Genomic DNA, 20,348 nt, shown 5'->3' with positions numbered 1-20,348 from the left:
GTTTATTGCATACATAAGTGCTGGGTATATACAATCGCTTATCTACCCAAGTTCTGCCCTGGAATGTGCCTACATGCAGCAGAGCACCTGGGAATTTGTCTATGTGTAGCAAAGCAGTTGCTCATTACAAGCTGTTCACACACTTGTGGTTTCACTGCCAAATTTGGCCGCTTATATGTACATTAACAGTTCTGCCAATTCAGCTTTGTTTCTCTACAAGGTCAACTTATTTTTGTCACTTACAGACCACAACACTCAGCTTGGTGTCATCTGAAAATTTTCTGAGGGTACAGTCAATGCCACTGTCCATGTTGGTGACAAAGATGTTAAACAGCCAGTCCTAGTACAGACCCCTGAGATATGCCACTCATCACTGAACATTGAGCCACTGACTGCAACTCTTCAAGTGCAGCCATCTAACCAATTCCTTATTCACTGAGTGGTCCATCTGTCAAATACATGTCTCTCAAGTTTAGAGACAAGGATGTTGTGCGGGACAGTGTCAAATGCTTTGCACAAGTCCAGGTAGAGGACATCAGTTGTTCTTCCCTCATCCAACACTGTAACCCTGTGGTAAAAAGCTACCATCTGTAGAGAGTTTCTTCCCCTCTCACATGCCATGGTGCCTTTTATTTTCTGTAACAAACAAAACCATATATATTCTCCTGAAAGGTTGTAATATTATCTCTGTTTTAATATTCACCAGTGCGCAGCACAGGCCAGCAAGGAGCACTCCAGCAGATTCCCTTACAGAAGCTACTCATGCTAACATTCGGGCTGTGTTGCCCCACCCAGTGTTGTCACTGGTGTATTGCAGGTGTTCAGGGGCTTTGTCCTATTCCAGTGCAGTCTGGATCAGTAGACAAACAGAACAGCAGTGCTTCCACCCCTGGGACAGTCAGTTCCAGGTGTATTGGATACCCCTCCAAGTGAAAGCAAACTGTGGCCTGCATTTTGCTACTAAAGGAATCGAGAGAAACACACTGGCAATAGCAATTGTGGCATACCACTTGGCAGCCTTCAACTCCACTTCATATCAGAGTTCTAGCATGTCCAGTATGGCAGCACTCAGTAGTGGTGTGACTTTGTTTACACCACAGAATCACAGAATGGTCACGGTTGGAAGGGACCTCTGGAGATCATCTAGTCCAATCCCCCTGCTAAAACAGGTTCACCTGGAACAGGTTCCACAGAATCATGTCTTGGTGGGTTTTGAATATCTCCAGAGAAGGAGACTCCACAACCTCTCCAGACAGCCTGTTGCAGTGCTGTGTCACCCTCAAAGTAAAGAACTTCTTCCTCATATTCAGATGGAACTTCCTGTGTTGCAGTTTGTGCTTGTTGCCCTTTGTCCTGTCACTTGGCACTACTGAAAAGAGCCTGGCCCTGTCCTCTTGACACTCGCCCTTAAGATATTTGTAGACATTGATAAGATCCCCTCTCAGACTTCCCCAGGCTAAACAGGCCCAGCTCCCTCAGCCTTTCCTCATAAGGGAGATGCTCCAGTCCCCTAATCATCTTTGTAGCCCTCTGCTGGACCCTCTCCAGTAGTTCCCCATCTCTCTTGAACTGGGGAGCCCAGAACTGGACACAGCACTCCAGATGCTCACCAGGGCAGAGTAGAGGGGGAAGATAACCTCCCTCGACCTGCTGGCCATGTTCCTCCTAATGCACCCCAGGATCCCATTGGCCTTCTTGGTTACAAGGGCATACTGCTGGCTCATGGCCAACTTGCTGTCCACCAGAACTCCCAGGTCCTTCTCTGCAGAGATGCCTTCCAGCAGGTCAACCTCAGCCTGTACTGGTGTGTGGGGTTGTTCCTCCCTAGGTGCAGGACCCTATACTTGCCTTAGTCGAACTTCATGAGGTTCCTCTCCGCCCAACTCTCTAGCCTGTCCAGGTCTCGCTGAATGGCAGAGCAGCCTTCTGGTGAATCAGCCACTCCTCCCAGCTTTGTATCATCAGCAAACTTGCTGAGGGTACACTTTGACCCTTCATCCAAGTCATTGATGAATAATTATAACAAGACTGGACCCAGTACTGACCCCTGGGGAACACTGCTAGCTACAGGCTTCCAGCTAAACTCTGCACCATTGATCACAACTCTCTGAGCCCTGCCATTCAGCCAGTTCTCAGTCCACCTCACTGTCCACTCATCTTACCCACACTTCCTGACTTTATGTATGAGGATGTTATGAGAGACAGTGTCAAAAGTCTTGCTGAGTTCAAGGTAGACAACATCCACTTCTCTCCCCTCATCTCCCCAGCCAGTCATTCCATCATAGAAGGCTATTAGAATGGTCAGGCATGATTTCCCCTTGGTGAATTCATGTTGACTGTTTCTGATGACCTTCTTTTCCTCCACATGCTTAGAGATGACCTCCAGGATGAGTTGTTCCATCACCTTTCCAGGGATGGAGGTGAAGCTGACCAGCCTGGAGTTTCCTGGGTCCTCCTTCTTGCCCTTTTTGTCACTGGAGTGACATTGGCTTTCCTCCAGTCCTCAGGCACCTCTCCTGTCCTCCATGACCTTTCAAAGATGATGGAGAGTGGCTTGGCAATAACATCTTCCAGGTCCCTCAGTACTCGGGGATGCATCCCATTTGGGCCCATGGATTTGTGGGTGTCAGGTTTGCTGAAACGATCTTTAACCTCATCCTCCTCAATCAAGGAAAAGTCTTTCTTTCTCCAGACTTCCTCTCTTGCCTCCAGGGTAAAAGATGCCTCCAGATGTTTCACCCCTTATCTATACACATGAGAAAAATTGCACTTACATTTTTCCATAAGGGTTTCAGTTTTCTAATGCAATCCCTACCAAACTGAATACAGGAAACAACACATATACATCCATTTCCAGCATCATATATGTGAGAATCATTAACTGGTACCATGTGTAAGTAATTATTGCCTCATTATTCCATTCCATTTCCACAACTGGAATTTAAACCTATCTGGACATTGATTTTCACACTGTATGTATTCAGGTGATTGTTCTTTTTACAGCAAGAAACCATTACTTTGGTTGTTTGCTGTCTTGTCTCAACTGCTAACATTTGCATTTGGGTACAAGCTCTGTCAATGCTAGTAACATTTCTCCAGTCTTAATACTTTTCCTTTATTTATGTTAAAGATTTTCATTGCTTATTTTCACATTTTGTTCCCAATATGATATCATTAAAGCTTGATTTGAAAGAATCTCACAGTTTGATATTTCCTCTAAATTATTCTTTTGGTTACATTGATTTTTAATCAGCTGTTCATTTAAGGCTAGTATCATTTTCAAATCACAAATAATATATTCCCTTGAAATCAGAAACTTGTTAGCAAGACAGCATTATTCTTAGCATCTTAAAACACAAACAATATTACTGGTTGATAGCCCTTGGAGGATCACTCTGCGAAATAAATGTAAAGATTTACCCAATCAATAGGTTATGATGTTTGTGATTAACTTTTATAGAGCTTGAAGTCAGATTGGTGAATAAAATTTCTTCAAAGGCTGATCTGATCTTGATATGGAGAGGCCTTTGCAATTACAGGCATTCCCTGTAGCTTCCTGCTAACTCACTGGGTGTGGGAGGGCTGGGGGGGGGGGAGAAGGGGGGGAGAAATGTGGGGAGACACTTGTAGGTGCTTCTGAATTGGAGCAATGGGAGAAGCTAGGGGTAGCTGGAGCATAAAGGACATGCTTGAGCCCTAATCCATGAGGCAATGCAAAGGGGACAATAATGACTGCAGGTTTGGTGTGTCTGGTCTACTCAGGACATTCCAACACAATTGATTGCTGCATATTTATTGCAGGCAGAAGATTCCCTGGCTTTGTGTAGATCTCCCGGGAACCAGGGCCACCTTGGTAAGACAAAGGTTCATTTAATCAAAAGTGTATGGATGGCAAGGACCCAGGGCTGGAAAAGTCTACCAAGCCCTTTCAAGCCTTCCCTGTTGAGTTTACAGCCATGTGCATGCACACACACAGAATCACAGAATGGTTGAGAATGGAAGGGACCTCTGGAGGTCTTCTGGTCCAACCACCCTGATCAAGCAGGGCCACCAAGAGCCAGTTGCCCAGGACTATGTCCAGATGGCTTTTGCATTATCTCCAAGGAGAGAGACTCCACAATCTCTCTGGGCAACCTGTCCCAGTGCTCAGTCACGCTCACAGTAAAGACATGTTTCCTGGTGTTCAGATGGAACCTCCTGTGTTTCACTTTGTGCCCATTGCCTCTTGTCCTGTCACTGGACACCACTGAAAAGAGCCTGGCTCTTGTCTTCTTTGCACCCTCTCTTCTGATATTTGTATACTGATGAGATCCCCCCCGAGCTTTCTCTTCTCTAGGCTGAACAGCCCCAGCTCTTTCAGCCTTTCCTCATGTGAGATGCTCCAGTACATACCGAGCAGTACAGGCAGTACTGCTAGCCAGTGGCTTTCTGCTTTCTGTGTGTATGTGTGGCAATCCATGTGGGGCTGTCCTCTCTCCATTGCTTGTATGCTTTGGTCATAAACTTTTTAAAGGAGAAGGGAAAAAAGATAAAGATGAGCAGAGCTCTGCCTGAGCTTAGTGCCCAGGCCCTTGACTGTTGAGACATCTGTCACTGCCACCGCTGGGGGTGGGGGCAAGTAGAGTCTGGGAAAAGAAAGAAGGGAGCAAGACCTGGGAGAGGGATGTGCCCTAGCATCTCAAGTGGCATATGATGCAGGACATTTTGCCCCTTCCAGTATGGCCAAGGGATATCCAAGGTGGTTGGGCTGAGACCTGCTGGTGCAGCTGAATGCTGGCAATGGGAGTGGGATGGAAGGAAAAGAAGTGGAGAAAGGAAGGAGAGGGGAGAACAAAACAAGGGAATGAAAGTTTGTGTGTTTGGTGGGGATGAGGCCCTCCCCTGGTTGTCACGTTCTATCCCGTGCAGGAGCCGGTATTCCAGAAAGGCACTGATCCCCTCTGCTGCCTTGGGACCATAGTGGACAGAATTGGTATGGAAGCAGGAAGATGCAGGGCTGGCTGTGAGCTGAGCATTCTTCTTTCTCACCATGTATAATTTATGCTGGGCTGGTGAGGCCGATAGCAGAGGAGGAAGGAAGCAACTTTTTCCCTGAGCAGGGGATAGAGGACTTGCCTCTTCCCAGCATAGGGAGAGAGGAAGGGGGGCGCGCGCACACACACACACACACACACACACAGACACGCACGCGCACACAGATACACACGCACACAGACACACACAGACACAGAGAGACACAGAGAGAGAGAGAGAGAGAGAGAGAGAGAGAGAGAGGTATCCAATACATGAACAGGCACCCGCGGGGAATCACCCCCCTCTTCCGGTCAGGGCCGGGATTGAGATGTGGACCTTGCCGTCTTATACGAGGGGGGCCAAAACGGTAGAGGAAGTCCCCGAGACGGAAGGGTGGGGAGGGGACGGACTTCACTGATTCGGATATTCTTCTTTCGCTCCTCTGGCGTAGTGCTGTTATTGTTTCCAGGGCGGAGGCGGGGAAGGGAGAGGTATAATAGCCTTCTATGCTGCCTTTGTTTTCTCTCTTGCACTGAGCCCTAGCCCTTTGAGTAGTGAGGCACAGCTAATCGCCTCCCCTGCCGAACTAGCAGGCTCAGCCCCCGCCCAGTGCCCCTGAGCCCGTACAGGGGGGACAACGAGCTGTGACAGCCCCCTTGCCCTACCGCTGCTACTTCGCAGGGGAGGAGACCGAAAGGAAGTTTGCTGCCGCGCCCGCCACCCCTCGTGCGCTGTCTGGGGGATTGGGACCCCGTCTGCTGCCAACTGCTTGGGGGCGGGCGGAGGGAAGTGATGCCGATCGCCTCCAACTCGCAACCTTGCGCTGTGCAGCCCGCCTCCCGCCTCTTTCCTTCCGCCTGCCTGCGGAACCACGACCGGGAATCCGCAAAGTCCGGGGAGGACGGCGTTGAAGATCGATCGGATCCCCTTCGCCAGGTGGGAGAAGCGGATAGGGAAGCTGGGCTCACTAGCAGATTGGTGGCTCCTTCCGCCGTTTCCCTCCCCCCCTTCTCCTGCGCTGTCGCCTCCCGCGTTCTTCTTCTCCTCCTCCCCCTCCCCCATCACTGCCGCAGCCGTCACCTCCCCCCCAGCTCCCTTCCTCCTCCTGGAGCCACCCCGAATCCACTCCAGCTTCCTCAGCTTCGCCATGAACGGTGGCGCCGCTCATATCCAGCAGCCGCCTCCCCCCACCCTCCGCCAGCCGCCGCCAACCCTACACAGGCCGAGCCTCCCGGAGCAAGGAACTCAGAGCCAGGGCAGAGGCAGACACATCGCCGCCCCGGACACCCCTGTGTCAGGTAAGCGGTGCGTGTGAGGCAGGGAAGGCTACCCAACCCCACCCCTCCCGACAACCCCTTTGTTCATCTTCTCCCCCAAAGGTCCCAGAAGTTGACACCCTCCTCAACACTTCAGTGGAGTTATGCCTGTCCCGCCGGGTATGTGTCCCCACGGGAGACACGACGGGTGTCTGGACGCCAGGCGGTAAAACATGCAGGGATAGGGGAGACACCAGAGTCGTGGTATCGCCCTCCATCTCCTTTGGGGTGGTCTCTGCCCTCAGAGCTTGTAACCTTCTTGACTGGTCGCCTCGCGACCTGAACGGTGCTGAGTCCCCGGGGTGATATGAGAGCAGCAGCGCACACGGTGGAGACGTTGGGGCTCCTGGAAAAGGGACTAAAACTCTGCTAGAGTTGTACCAAAGCAAATTAACTTTTTGGGGCTCTTGTTCTAGTTTTGTACCCCCTGGTGAACAGCTGAAACTGCAGTGTATCGGGGTTAAGGAGAAACAGACTCAACAAGACCGAGGGTTTGTGGAGTCCTCAGATCTATGTTGAGAAGTCATTTCCTTCTCTGCCTATTTTCTCCCTGTATTTCTGGTATTGGAATCGTTGAGTGGACTATACTGCTGGAGAAAGTTTCTGAACTCTCTTGCTCCATGTGGCTCAAAGGGATGCATGGGTCTTGCCACAGAGCCCAAGTTGGTTGTTAGGATAGAAGCATTTAAAATGATTCCATCCTTTGAGACCTTTCATATATATATATATATATTTATTAGCATCAGATGTGCCATTATAAATTATGCTGCTGGAGAAGAAATGCTGTAATTAAATTTGAGAGGGCACATTTGTTCTTAGTATAATCATTGTTAATATAGTATTTGTGCTGTCTTTGTGTTTCCTAGCCTGTTGGTATAATGTTGGGGTTTTTTTAATTTGAGATTACTGTTTTTTTACTGTGCCTTTAAATATGTCTGTACTGTCACATAAACTTTTATTGTATTCTGAATAATATCAGGGCTGTGTAACTTTGATTGTAGTTATTCTGTTTAGCTGATCCTCCAAAATATTATGTGAGATTCAGTGATTGTCTATGGTTAGCTCTGATCTCTTTGGTAAAGAAACAGCCCCCTAATACAACTAATCTGTTGATAAATGTAGTAGATAGCATAAGTGTATGGGTGATGTACTCTTACTTAATTTCTTTAATGAGTAGCTGGCTGCTTGCTTTCTTATTGTCCTTTGTATTGTATTGGAAAGTGAACTGACACTTTTGTAAGCATCAAGTGTTTGATTTTTAGAATATTTATTTTGTGGGGATTCTTGCAGTCCTTCAGGAGTGGCATTCAGTTCCAAAATTACATGCATATACAAATCCAAAGCAGCCCCTAGCTGGTTGACTACTTTTTTCCTTTACTGTAAATGTCTTTTGAAACTATTATTATGACTGATATGGCTTCTTAAATTCTTGTATATGTTAGTAACTCCAAAATTTTGGGAAAAATCTTATGGAAACCCTATTTTTCTTCCTAATAATCTCTGTATATTGGCCATTTGACACCTGACTTTTTAAGTGTCAGGTCCATTTCCTGTTAAAAATGGTTACATGATGATATCCCTCTGAGGAACAGCTTTTGACCACTCAATTCACTTTTATTTTGGAGCTATGATGTTTTCAAGACTGAGGCCCTAACACTTAAGTTTATGTGTTTATTGTAAAACATGGGAGTTCTTTTCTAGACTGCATTGGGATTTCCCACATGATTAAATTTTAAACACAACTGTGCTTTCAGGATTGGGGTCTTAGATGTTTTTTCACCATTGTTTGCATATGGCAAGAAGAACTATTATATATAAAAATATAATAAACCCCTATTTCTATAACTATATAACTACATATAATAACCATATCTATAACATCAGTTTTATATATATGAAGTCAGTAATTATGCATTGGTGCAGGGAGCACAGCAAACAATGAAGGATCATTCTTTGGGACTGAAGCGTGGAAAAATAGACTAATTAATCCTTTCCTAGAATATATTTGTAACTGTGATTATGTCTTGGGGAATTACTTAGATAACTTATGAGAGTCTGTAGTGTGGTTGTTTACACTGTTAGAAATCTTACTCTAAGATATATTTTATACTCAACAGGGTTCACCACTTTCCCTTGGAATTTGTGGTTGGAAATGTTTTAAAGGAATATCATGTTAAAAATTTAAACAGAATTTTAATTTTTGCATTTAAATTGGTATATATATATATTGGAGAAATATCTGTGTATGTGTATTGGAGATCACTTCTTATTAGCTATCTCTCCTCCCCAGTTATGTGGGTCTTTCACAAAAGATGATATTTAACAGGAAAAAAAATATCTTCTCCAGATATAAGTGATCTCAGGAAGGGAAGTTTTACTTGACTAAAGTTCATTTCAATTCTGCTGTTTAGAAATTGGACATTCTTGGTGTAGTTGAACAGCTCAGGTTGAAGTCTGATCCCAAATCCTCTCCTAGCTCTCCTGCACTTCTGATAATCTCATAATAAAATTAACTTAATGTATTACTGTGAAAGAAAGTTTTACATTGCCTGTGACTTGGAAACTCTTAGATACAGTAAAGAAATAGAACCTTTATCAGTTTTTCAGTTCATCACAGTCCTGGTAACTGTGTACCGAGATCTTGCCATTGGATTAGGGGGAGTTCACTTTCTTTCTTGTTTTTACTCTGAAAAGGGATGGAGCTTTGGGGGATTGTTAAAAAGTCTTCATTAATGCAGATCCTGAGCTAAACATTCAGTTTTTGAGCAATCTCTGTTAGAGATGATGTTGCAGTCAGAAAAGTTTGTTTGCAACTATGACACTTGAAACAGTTAGGACCAGTTTATTCAAAGAGTTTAAGCTCTTTTGGGTACTAGAATTAAATGGTTAAGTTTTACAATGTGTTTGGATCCTCATAGCAGATGAATGTTCATTTTTAGTTATAATTTCAAGCCTATATAAAGTGTATGTGTATTATGACCTGCGATTAATCTTCTAGTGTTAAGAAAGTGTAGATATTTTACAAACCAAATCAGGTGGTGTGTAGATGGGAGAGAAGAAATGATTCCTATCTCACCCCCTACACTGGGAAAAGATCATTTTGGATCTGTGAAAATCTATTTAGTGCATTTAAATTTTTGCTACTGGAGAATTGAGTTGTGCACCTATTTGTGGAATCAGGAAGTTGAATTTTTTTGATGTTGCTGAAAATCCTGTTAGTCATATTTTTGAAAACAAGTTTTCCATTTTTTGCCAAAAGGTAAAATATCAAGATCAAGACTATATTATTAAACCCTCCTCAAATTTTGGGAGTAACTAAACAGTAACAGTAACAACTAAACATATTTTATAAGCACTGTCCACAGAGATAGACACAGAGACACACATGCACAGACAGATGCACACTCATGGAATCATAGAATAATCTAGGTTGAAAAGGACCTCCAGAAGTCTAGTCCAACCTCCTGCTCAGAACAAGTCTAATTAAATCAGGTTTCTCAGGGCCTTGAACACCTCCAAGGATGGAGATACTGCAACCTCTTTGGGCAACCTGTTCCAGTATTTGACCACCTTCATGGTAAAATTTTTTTTCCTAATTAGAACTTCCCATGTTCCAACTTGTTTCTATTGCCTGTCTTCCTATTGCTGTGCATCTCCAAGAAGAGACTGACTTCATCTGCTCTGTATCCTCCAATTAGGTATTTGGGGACACACACACAGACACTCATGTGCACACACACAGAGGAGGACATTTCTGCACATGTACAAATGGAGGGAAATGCTCATGTGCTCACACAGGGAGACACTTGTGTGCACAAACACAAGGAGAGTTGCACATGCACACAGGAGACATGTTCACACAGAGAGATACAAACAGAATAACAACTTCAGGCAGCTCAAAGAAGCCTCAGGTCTGCAGGCCCTGGTTATTATGGGGGACTTCAACTACCCTGATATTTGTTGGGAAAGCAACACAGTGGTGAACAAGCATTCTAAGATTTCTTGAATGCATTGAGGGCAACTTCCTGATGCAATTGCTGGATGTGCCAACTAGGAGTGGTGGGTGCTCTTCTGGACCTACTGCTTACAAATAAGGAAGATTTATATGGAGATGTGACTGTCAATGGCCACCTTGGCTGCAGTGACCAAAAGATCACAGTTTGAGATCCTAAGGGGCATGAGGAAGACAAGTAGCAGGATAAAGACCTTGGACTTCAGAAGACCTGATTTCAACTTGTTTAGGGAACTGTTATGAGGGATCCCATGGAAGTCTGCTTTGGAGGGTAAAGGGGCTCAGGAGTCCTGGGAGATTTTCAGAGACGGCCTCCTCCAAAGCACAAGAGCAGTCCATCTTCCTAAGCAGGAAAAGGAGTAGACATAACAAGAAACCAGCCTTGTTAAACAGTGAGCTACTGAGAGAGCTCAAATGCAAAAAAAGAAGCATATGAGAGATGGAAAAGGGGAAAAACTCCCAAAGAATATAGAAATATTGCTTGGGCATGTAGAGATGCAGTTAGGAAGACAAAAGCTCAGCTGGAACTCAAACTGGCAAGAGATGTCAAGAATAACAAGGCAGGCTTCTGTAGGTGTGTTTGTAGCAAGTGAGCATGTATGCATGAATGTTTCTCTCTGCACACATATGTGCATGTGTGTCTCCCCCTCATAAAAAAGTCTAGTCTAACCTTCTGTTAAAAGCAGGGTCTTAGATTAGGTTATCCAGGACCCCATCAAGCTGTCTTGACTATTTCCAGCTCAGCAGTTTAGCTACTTTTCTATCCATCTTGTGGTCCATCTATCTAGTCCATATATTACCAACTTGCCAACAAGGATGGGATGGGAGACCATGTCAAACACCTTGCAAAATTTGAGATAGATGATGTCCACTGCTCTCCCCATATCCACTGAGCAATTTTTTGTGCATTAGAGGAGGACACTCATGCACATACAAAGGGAGAAACGTGCCCTGACACATGCAGAGATGCTTGTGCATGTACACTCACAGAGGCTAACACAAGACATCCGTATATGGAGACACACAATGCTACAGAGAGGGAGAAACTAGCATGCACCCACACAGATGGAGATGCTCACACAGAGGGACAGATGTGTGCACGCACACAGAGACACTTAGATTCATACAGATAAAGAGGGAGACACACACCCCTACACCCCCATGCACACACAGAGTACACTGATATACATGGGCACAGAGGGAGATGCACAGAGTCAGAGGGGGAGATGTACACACACAGAGCATGCACACATTGAGACACATGCACATGTACGCAGGGAGATGCACATGCAGAAGGAGGTACACACAGACACAGGGAGACCGATACACGCAGACAGGAAGACAGGGAAATTATGTACAGAGAGAGAGGCACACATAAACATACAGGGAGACAGTCATGAGTGTATACACATAGACACAGAGAGAAATACTTGTGTGCACACATGCACATTGGTAGATACTGATGCATGTTCACACACAGGGAGAAATGCATGTGCACACCACAGGAGATGCTCAGATGCATATGTATACACATACACAAATGCACAGAAGAAGACACACACACATACACACACACATGCACACATACAGCTGGAGATGCACACACATATACCATCATCTCTTCCTCTGTCTTGATTTTTCTGTTGGTACCAGTGTACAAACACTACTGAAAATGCCCTGGATTTGCTTGTATGCAGTTGAAAGGCAATTCAGGCCTAACATCTTATAGTTTTTATGGTGAGGATATGTCTGGTAATCCTGTCTCAGTTAAAATGACTGGTAACAGACATGATAATGATAACTTGGTGTACAGTACGGCCTCAATTCAGTGAAATGCTGCAAAATGTAGCTGTCCTGTGTCTAAAAGCAATGACACAAGCATATTTAACTGTGACTTTAATTCAATATTAAAATCTCTTCAGTTGCCCTTTGTAGTTGAATAGATAGCTATATTTTTTTTACCTCAGTCCATGTCCCAACACTTCCCTTCTATGTCTGCATTATTTTTCAGTATTGGAAATGATGCTACAAACACACATGTTTTCATGCCTATCTTAAAGTAGCATCACAGACACTCAAAAATGTGTTGTTTGTGCTGTGGGATATTTCATTCCAGAGTAAAATTATTTAAAACATATTGCCTGCTTCTTTTCTTGTATTCTTCCCGCTTTATGTGGGGGTTGTGTTTTGGGACAGCTGGGGAGACTGAAATTTTATGTCAGAAGTTTTATTTATATAGTGTTAAAAAGAATGATTACTTTGTCACTGGAAGTAAAGAATAATGCTTTATCAGAGTACTAATAAGCGTGACTGTGAACATACAAACCCTTTGAAAATATGAGCTAGTTTTTTTTAAAAAAAGCTTTTGCTCTTCTTTTCATGCTGCTTATAACCTCTTTTCTTCACCCTCAATGTTACCTTTGCAAAATGAAACCCGCATGTACATATAATCTTTTAACCTATGTTGTCTAAGAAAAAGATTTAAAATCTTTTTTTTCCTCAGGATTCTTGCACTTGAAACCCACTCATCAGGTCTTCTTATATGGTATCTGCTTTATATCAGAAGTGCAGATAGAATGATGTCAGCTAAACATAGGGTTGAAAAGCTGAATGAGATGCAAGATGTAGGGGGGAGCCACAGATCTGAGTCTGGACAACCTATCCTATCCCTCAGCAAGGTGGTCATCTGGCAATAGTTACTGGCAGTGACCATCCCAAACGACATGCTGGTCAGAAGCCTGACTGGGGAAGGATTAGGAATGTTTTCAGTGTGACTCTTTAGGAGGTGATTTGGAATGTCTTACTCGGAAGAGAGGAGAGAAGGATGATGCAGCAAAACCATGCAGGGGTGCTCTGATTAAGCTCCCTCCTCTTCAAATAAGAATGCAAAACGTCAGGGAGTGTCTTAAAAAAATTTGTAGTGAATCTCCCTTCATGTGAACATGCTGATGTCAAGGTGCTACCTTCCTCCTGCTTTTATTTTTCTGTTGCTTTTTTCTTTAGATGTGTCCTGGTTTCAGCTGGGATAGAGTTAATTTTCTTCATAGCAGCTGGTGCAGTGCTGTGTTTTGGATTTGGTGTGAGTACAATGTTGATAGGATACTGATGGTTTTAGTTGTTGCTGGGTAATGTTTATACTAAGTCAAGGACTTTTCAGTTTCTCAGTGAGAAGGCTGGAAGGCATGGGAAATTGGGAGGGAACACAGCCAGGACAGGTGATCCAAACTAGCCAAAGAGGTATTCCATACCATATGACGTCATGCTCAGTATATGTAAGCTGGGGGAAGGAGGAAGGCAGGGATGTTCAGCGTTATGGTGTTTGTCTTCCTGAGTAACTGTTACCTGTGACGGAGCCCTGCTTTCCTGGGGATGGCTGAATACCTGCCTGCCCATGGGAAGTGCTGAATGAATTCCTTGCTTTGCTTTGCTTGCATGTGTGGCTTTTGCTTTCCTTATTAAACTGTCTATATCTCAACCCACAAGTTTTCTTACTTTTACAGTGAGTGAGCAGCTGTGTGGGGCTTAGTCACCGGCCGGGGTTGAACCATGAGTCCTTTTTGGCACCCAGTGTGGGGCGTGAAGGGTTCAAGATAACAACAGTTTTGATTTGAATGTGCTAGTTTGAATTTGTAGCTGTTACTGCTATTTAGCTATTTAGGGGCAGGTTTCTGTGCTTGCCATGGGGCTCTCTTGCCTTACTGTATATTAGAGTCTAGTGCTCGTTAGTGGCTGATTCTTGCTTCGCTGCTTGCTGTATTGCTTATCATCTCACTGTGCTGTGCCCGGGAACATTCTGATAACAGCAATGGTGATGCGCCTGGACTGGCAGATGGCCAGGGCATGGCTGCTGTTTCTGTGCTGCTGTACTGGACAGGCTGGAACTCCAGTGTGAACTCCAGTCAAAGGGACTGTGACCTGTGGATGAGTCCACGTGGGAGCAGGACACCCCAAAGCCCCTGTGGCCGTGACTAAGTCCATGCCTGAGCAGGTATATCTTGGAGTGTCTGTGGCCATGGTTATGTCCATGCCACAGCAGGTATGCCTCTGAAGGAATTGTGGCCCAAGGACAAGTCTGTGCTGCAGTAGGTACACCTTGAAGAATCAGTGGCTGTGCATGAGATCATGTTGGAGCACCTCAAAGTGTGTGGACATGTATAAGCCCACGACAGAGCAGGTACAGCCCTGGAGGGATTGTGGCCAGGGATAAGGCCATGATAGAGCTGATTTACTTTTGAAGGGACTGTGGCTGTGGGTAAGGCCATTCTGGAGCAGGTCTATGGTCATGGCCAATGGATAAGGCCCTGTTGGAACGGGTGCACCTCAAAATGACTGTGGCTGTGGATGAATCTGTGCCGCAGCAGGGATAACCCTGGAGAGACTGTGGCTCGTAGCTGAGGCTCCACTTGGAGCAGGTACAACCCTAAGGGACAGCAGTCTGTGGATAAGTCCAAGCCAGAGCAGGGGCAAGGGGAGGAGTTCATTGCAATGTTAAACCCTATGGGCTGGTCCAAAGGGTCCAGGGATAGAGACTGTAATGGATATACCTTTAAATTGTTGTAACCCATGATTTGAGTTTCATGTTATAGGAATGACTATAGCAGAAACCACCTGAACCATTGGAGGACAAGCCTTACAAGAAGCAGTGCAAGTGCAGCAGTGACCTGACCTGAGCCGGCTTTGATGCCCGATAACCCCATACAACACACAACCTCTCATCTCCTGAGTGACCACCATAAGAGATCGTGTTCATGGACTAAATGAACTCAATGGAAATTGTGTGGACATTTTATAGACATTTTTACAAGGGTGGTGCATAGACTAGGGGAATGATATCAGTGTATTATATCAAAGGATGGGAAGGGTGATGGTGGTTAATGAGGTTGTATTGGAAAGTGTGGCATGACATAAATGGTATGGATAAGGACTGGATAGTGTCCTGGTTTCAGCTGGGATAGATTTAGTTTTCTTAGTAGCTAGTACAGTGCTGTGCTTTGGATTTGGTGTGAGAACAATGTTGATAGGACACTGAGGTTATTAGTTGTTGCCAGGTAATGTTTATACTAAGTCAAGGACTGTTCAGTTTCTTGGGCCCTGCCAGCCAGAGGGCTGTGGAAGCACAGGAAATTGGGAGGGGACACAGCTAGGACAGGTGACCTAAGCTAGCCAAAGAGGTATTCCATACCATATGACATATATAAGCTAGGGGAAGAAGAAGGAAGGGGGGGACATCCGGCATTATGGTGTTTGTCTTCCCAAGTAACTGTTACATGTGATGGAGCCCTGTTTTCCTGGGGATGGCTGAACACCTGCCTGCCCATGGGAAGTAGTGAATTAATTCCTTGTTTTGCTTTGCTTGCATGCGTGGCTTTTGCTTTCCCTATTAAACTGTCTTTATTTCAACCCATGAGTTTCCCACTTTTACTCTTCTGATCCTCTCCCCCATCCCACTGTGGGGGGAATGAGGAAGTGGATGCGTGGGGTGGGGCTTAGTCTCCGGCTAGGGTTGAACCATGACATGATGTGTTTTGGTTGAACTGTTATGCTTGTTCTATAGTATTGGGAGTTTTTTGTGGTGGTTTTTTTTTTTTTCTCTCTATGTGTGTGTAAAGTGCAGTTAATATATATTTTGTTGTTAGAGCTCCCTGGCTGTGGAAAACATTTTCTCACTGTTGAGGGGAAAATTATTGGCTGTTGTTCTTGTGCACTGGCAATCTAAGATACAGCTTTCTTTTAGAAATTACTTTACTTGACAAGTAATGTAGAAGGAAGAATGAGTACTTTGTTTTATTTAGGGAAAGAAGTGGGAAGTGGTTTTGAAATTTGATATTTTAAGGTTTTTGAGTATGTATAGTGTTCCTGTTTTCTCATCTTCTCAAATACAGATACATGCCCCAAATGTTCATTTTTAAAACACTGTCTTCTCCAGACCTTTCTCAGTTGAAGGAATTGATATCATACCTTTTATCACCTAGGTTGCTGTTCTCAGAATCACTGCTATCTTATTTAGGTTGAGCCTCTGCCTCTCAGCACAAGCCCTTGTTAATCATGGTTTGTATGAAAAGGGAACCTTTATCATCATCTATAGATGATAAGACATTTCAAGACATTTCACTAATTTCTCTTGTAATGGCTAATCTTACATTATAACATAGATAACCTGTGTTCATTGCAGCGTTGTCTAGCACCTGGTATGGTTTTGTTGGGAATCTTTCCTGTGTACATAGAGAGATGATATTTATCTTTTATAGTTTGGAATTTTTTCTTAACAATTAGCCTTCAGTAAAGCACTACAATATTTCAGAGTTCAAAAATTAACCAATACATCACTATGAACTTACCTGGCCATCTGGACTGTTGTCTGACCCTGGTTATTGTCATCGGACCTGCTCTGTTCTCTTTGCACAGGTAGGTACTGTGGGTTTAAGGGCCCTGAGAGCAGCCCCTACTCCTGGTGGTTTGGCTGCCTGGGCTCAGGGCCAACTTAGATATAGTACAGCTGAAGGCAGCCCCCCTTCCCTTCCCTTCCCTTCCCTTCCCTTCCCTTCCCTTCCCTTCCCTTCCCTTCCCTTCCCTTCCCTTCCCTTCCCTTCCCTTCCCTTCCCTTCCCTTCCCTTCCCTTCCCTTCCCTTCCCTTCCCTTCCCTTCCGTGACTTTGGGGAGAGTACTCCCAGGTAGCTCTGCTGGGAGGCCTCAGCCAGACCCACCCCCACTTCCCTTGGCTTTTAAGCTGATGCTCTAGCAGCTGGCCTCCACCTGAGCTACAACTACACCACAGCCATGCCTGTACCTACCTGGCCAGAGACCTCACTGATGCAGACCCTGACCTGGGGACAGACTTCCTAGCCTAGTCTCAGATCTGCCTCATCATCACAGACTTGCCTGGCAATTGGAACTCTTGGTTGAATCTGGCTACCATCCCCAGGCCTGCCTTGCTTGCCTTAGTTGGGTACTGTGAACTGGGCCCTTGCTGGCAAGGTCACTGCTTCTGCTGTCTTTGTTGCTCAGCTCCTGGCTCCTCTTCCCTTAGGGAGCAGCCAGCCCTTACTGCACCCTGAGAGTGGGGCTGCACACCTTGTAAGCAAGGTCACTGCCCCGACCTGCCTTGCTGTCACCCTTGTCTCCTAGCTTGCCCTCCCTCACAAAGGAGTCACTCTTACTGTTCCCTGAGAATTTCATAGCCTCTCTCAGTTAACAAATAAGAGGGAGCACAACTGGTCATGTACATAAGTTGGTGTGTAATGGCATGATGACATGAATGAGCATTCTTTATGATTTCTGAAGCCCTGCCTACTTTAAAACAATCATTTATACTACCTACTCATCAAGGGGGGTCATTTTTTAACCTTTAAGAGACTGCCTTAGATACTGTCAGACAGCAGCAAGAGTAGGGCTGCCCTCTCAAGGAAGGTGAGCCAGAAGCTGAGAACAGACACAACACAGGCCAAGCAACGACCTCACCAACAGGGCACATTCCCACAGCACTAAGAGGCAGTGTGGTGAACAGCAACAGGTCCTACCAGTAGTCCAGGGAGTCAGAGCTGCAGGCTCTTGGGACCAGGGGAGCTGCAGTGATGCAGAAATTCTGGAGTAGCCTTACATAGTTTCTCATTCTTAGAGTAGTTAGTGACTATTCAATTTCTCCAGTTCATCCAGGAGGATCATGGCTCAGGATCTGTCCATGCTGCCCCTGCTTCCCACACATACCTTTCCATTGATTTCCCTACCAGTTCCAAGCATCCATCTAATTCCACCAGATGGCCTTCTCCCCTACATAACCAACCCCTCCTTCCCAGACATACCCATTTAGTCTGCTAACTTCAGATCAGGATCCTGGCACTATGTCGGATGTTAGGCACTGATTAGCAAAATGCCATCATGACTAGAACAGGCACCGATATGGCAATACCAGGATGCTTGACCCATCCTGTCAGAGTGTTCTCCTGCTAGCTAGTGAAAGCAGCTCCCCTTCCTGACCACAGAAAAGTTTGATTTGCGTGGCATTGTCAGAACAACAGGCTTTGTTCAATGTCTTGATTTAGGCTGCAGTGATCCAGTGCAGGGCTGTCTGGCAGTGCCCCCAGACAGCCCTGATCCCATGATTTGCATAAATTACTCATTTTCCCATGTCTTCACCCTCCTTTTCATTGCCCTCGTACTTCTGTTGCAGGAAAAAAACCCTGGTGAACCTATGTAGTTTAAATCAAATCAGGATCCAAATAGTTTATTGATGACATAATTAGCCAGCAATCAGTGAACTATATATTCAGGATCAATATCAGGAATTCAACAGATAAAGCACAATACTACAAACTCACAAAATATTAATAAACACTTAAAAAATTGTAAACACCCTCCTATAACTAACCCCAAGAGGTTTTAATCACCCACCCCACTGACACCATTATATGCACACCCTCTCCTGGGAGTGCAGGTACCTCTACTTGCACACACTTCCTGTGGGAGATGTGGGTGATCCAGCTTTATGTGAAGCAATGCTGCTTCCTATATTCCTGATGAGAGAGTATCCCATGAGGATACACTGAGGATACACTCTCTCTCTCTCTCTCTAGCTATATATGTTATTACTGTACAGTTACCCAAGCACTGCTGGCCTTGCAAGATTCTACTCCCCAAAAGGCCCCCGATACTCACGTTAGGTGTCTTCTCCTTAGCCTCAAATGAAATCCAGCCATCCCTCATGGCACTGCCCGTAACTTCTTATTGATGAGGAGAAGCAAGAGCAGAATTGCTCTATGAGGGGGAAAAAAAGAGTTACAACCAAAAGGCAATTACAGAAAAGACAGGGGCAATGGCAGTGGAAAGGGTCTGTGTGATAAGGCTTCAGGAGGGAGACACAAAAAACTAGGTAAATCTTCCAGGATCATGGGAGCTCCAGGCAGTAGGTGATTTGGTCAGCCATGGTGAAAGGCCCCAAATAATGATGGTCTAGCTTGGCAGATGGTCAGGCAGTCTGGATGTGCTTGCTAGGAAGCCAAACCCAGTGACCAATGGAGAAGGCTGTGGCCAGACAACATCATCTGCCTGTTTTATAGGTGCTTCTGGCTTTGTCCAGCTGGGTTATAAAGAGAACGTGAATTTGATGGAATTGTACAAGCAGGTTACCAGTTCCAGGTGCATGTGAAGCAGCTGCTGTGGTTGGATGACTCTGAAGGTGTAAATCAAAGTTAGCAAAGAATGGAGTCTACTCTGAAGATGCAAGGGTGTTATTGTTGTAAACAAACTCTGCCAATGGGAGGAGGGTGACTGTGGTGGGTTGACCTTGGCTGAATGCCAGGTGCCCACCAAGCTGCTCTATCACTCCCCTCCTCAGCGGAACAGGGAGGGAGAAAATAAATACTTGTGGGTTAAGATAAAAGCAGTTTAATGAAGCAATAGCAAAAGTCATGTACACAGAAGCAAAGGAAACAAAAAGTGTTATTCTCTACTTCTCATCAGCAGGCAATGTTCGGCCACTTCCTGGGAAGCAGGGCTTCAGTACACGTAGTGGTTGCTCTGGAAGACAAATGTCATAAATAACAAATGCCCCCCACTTCCTCTTCCTTTCTCTTAGTGTTTATATCTGAGCAGATGTCCTATGGTATGGAATATCCCATTGGTCACTTTGGGTCAGCTGTCCTGGCTATGTCCCCTCCCAAGACCTTCCCACCCCCAGCGTACTGATGAGGTGGGGGTGAAGGTTGGAGAGACAGCCTTGATGCTGTGGGAGCACTGCTCAGCAGTAGTCAAAACACTGGTGTGTTATCACCACCTTTCTAGCTACCAATACAAAGCACAGCACTATGAGGACTGCTATGGGGTTCAGCCAGACCCAATACAGTGACCCAGCCATCTTGTAGAAAATTATTGTAATGCCAGAGATACTGTTCCAGGATCTGACTCACTCTCTCTGCTCATTGGTCTGGGGGTGGTGAGAGGGCAAGGCAAGTTTGTATGGGGAAGAGCCCCACAAGCTCCTTCCAAAATCTGTCTGTAAACTGCTTCCCCCC

At 45.2% G+C, this 20,348-nt stretch overlaps 1 protein-coding gene across 4 annotated transcripts in view; it reads left to right on the top strand.

Moving 5' to 3' along the window:
• The first annotated feature begins 5,227 nt into the window (after positions 1-5,227).
• LOC119140693 (E3 ubiquitin-protein ligase RNF38-like) overlaps positions 5,228-20,348 on the top strand; it is a 176,147-nt gene continuing 161,026 nt past the window's right edge. The window contains exons 1-3 of one of the 4 annotated variants that reach the window (XM_037372224.1): positions 5,228-5,504; positions 5,695-5,949; positions 6,215-6,311. In XM_037372224.1, the coding sequence (XP_037228121.1) occupies positions 5,806-5,949; positions 6,215-6,311 (241 nt within the window). In that variant the 5' untranslated portion in view covers positions 5,228-5,504; positions 5,695-5,805. Of the gene's footprint in view, positions 5,950-6,104; positions 6,312-20,348 lie in introns of all 4 variants that reach the window. The other 3 variants (XM_037372227.1, XM_037372225.1, XM_037372228.1) reach the window with 3 other exon arrangements.

Source organism: Falco rusticolus, chromosome W, assembly GCF_015220075.1.
Source record: "Falco rusticolus isolate bFalRus1 chromosome W, bFalRus1.pri, whole genome shotgun sequence".
In the NCBI taxonomy this organism is placed as follows: Eukaryota; Metazoa; Chordata; class Aves; order Falconiformes; family Falconidae; genus Falco; species Falco rusticolus.
The sequence above is the reverse complement of the archived record's forward strand: the minus strand, read 5'-3'. Positions and strand labels throughout refer to the sequence as shown.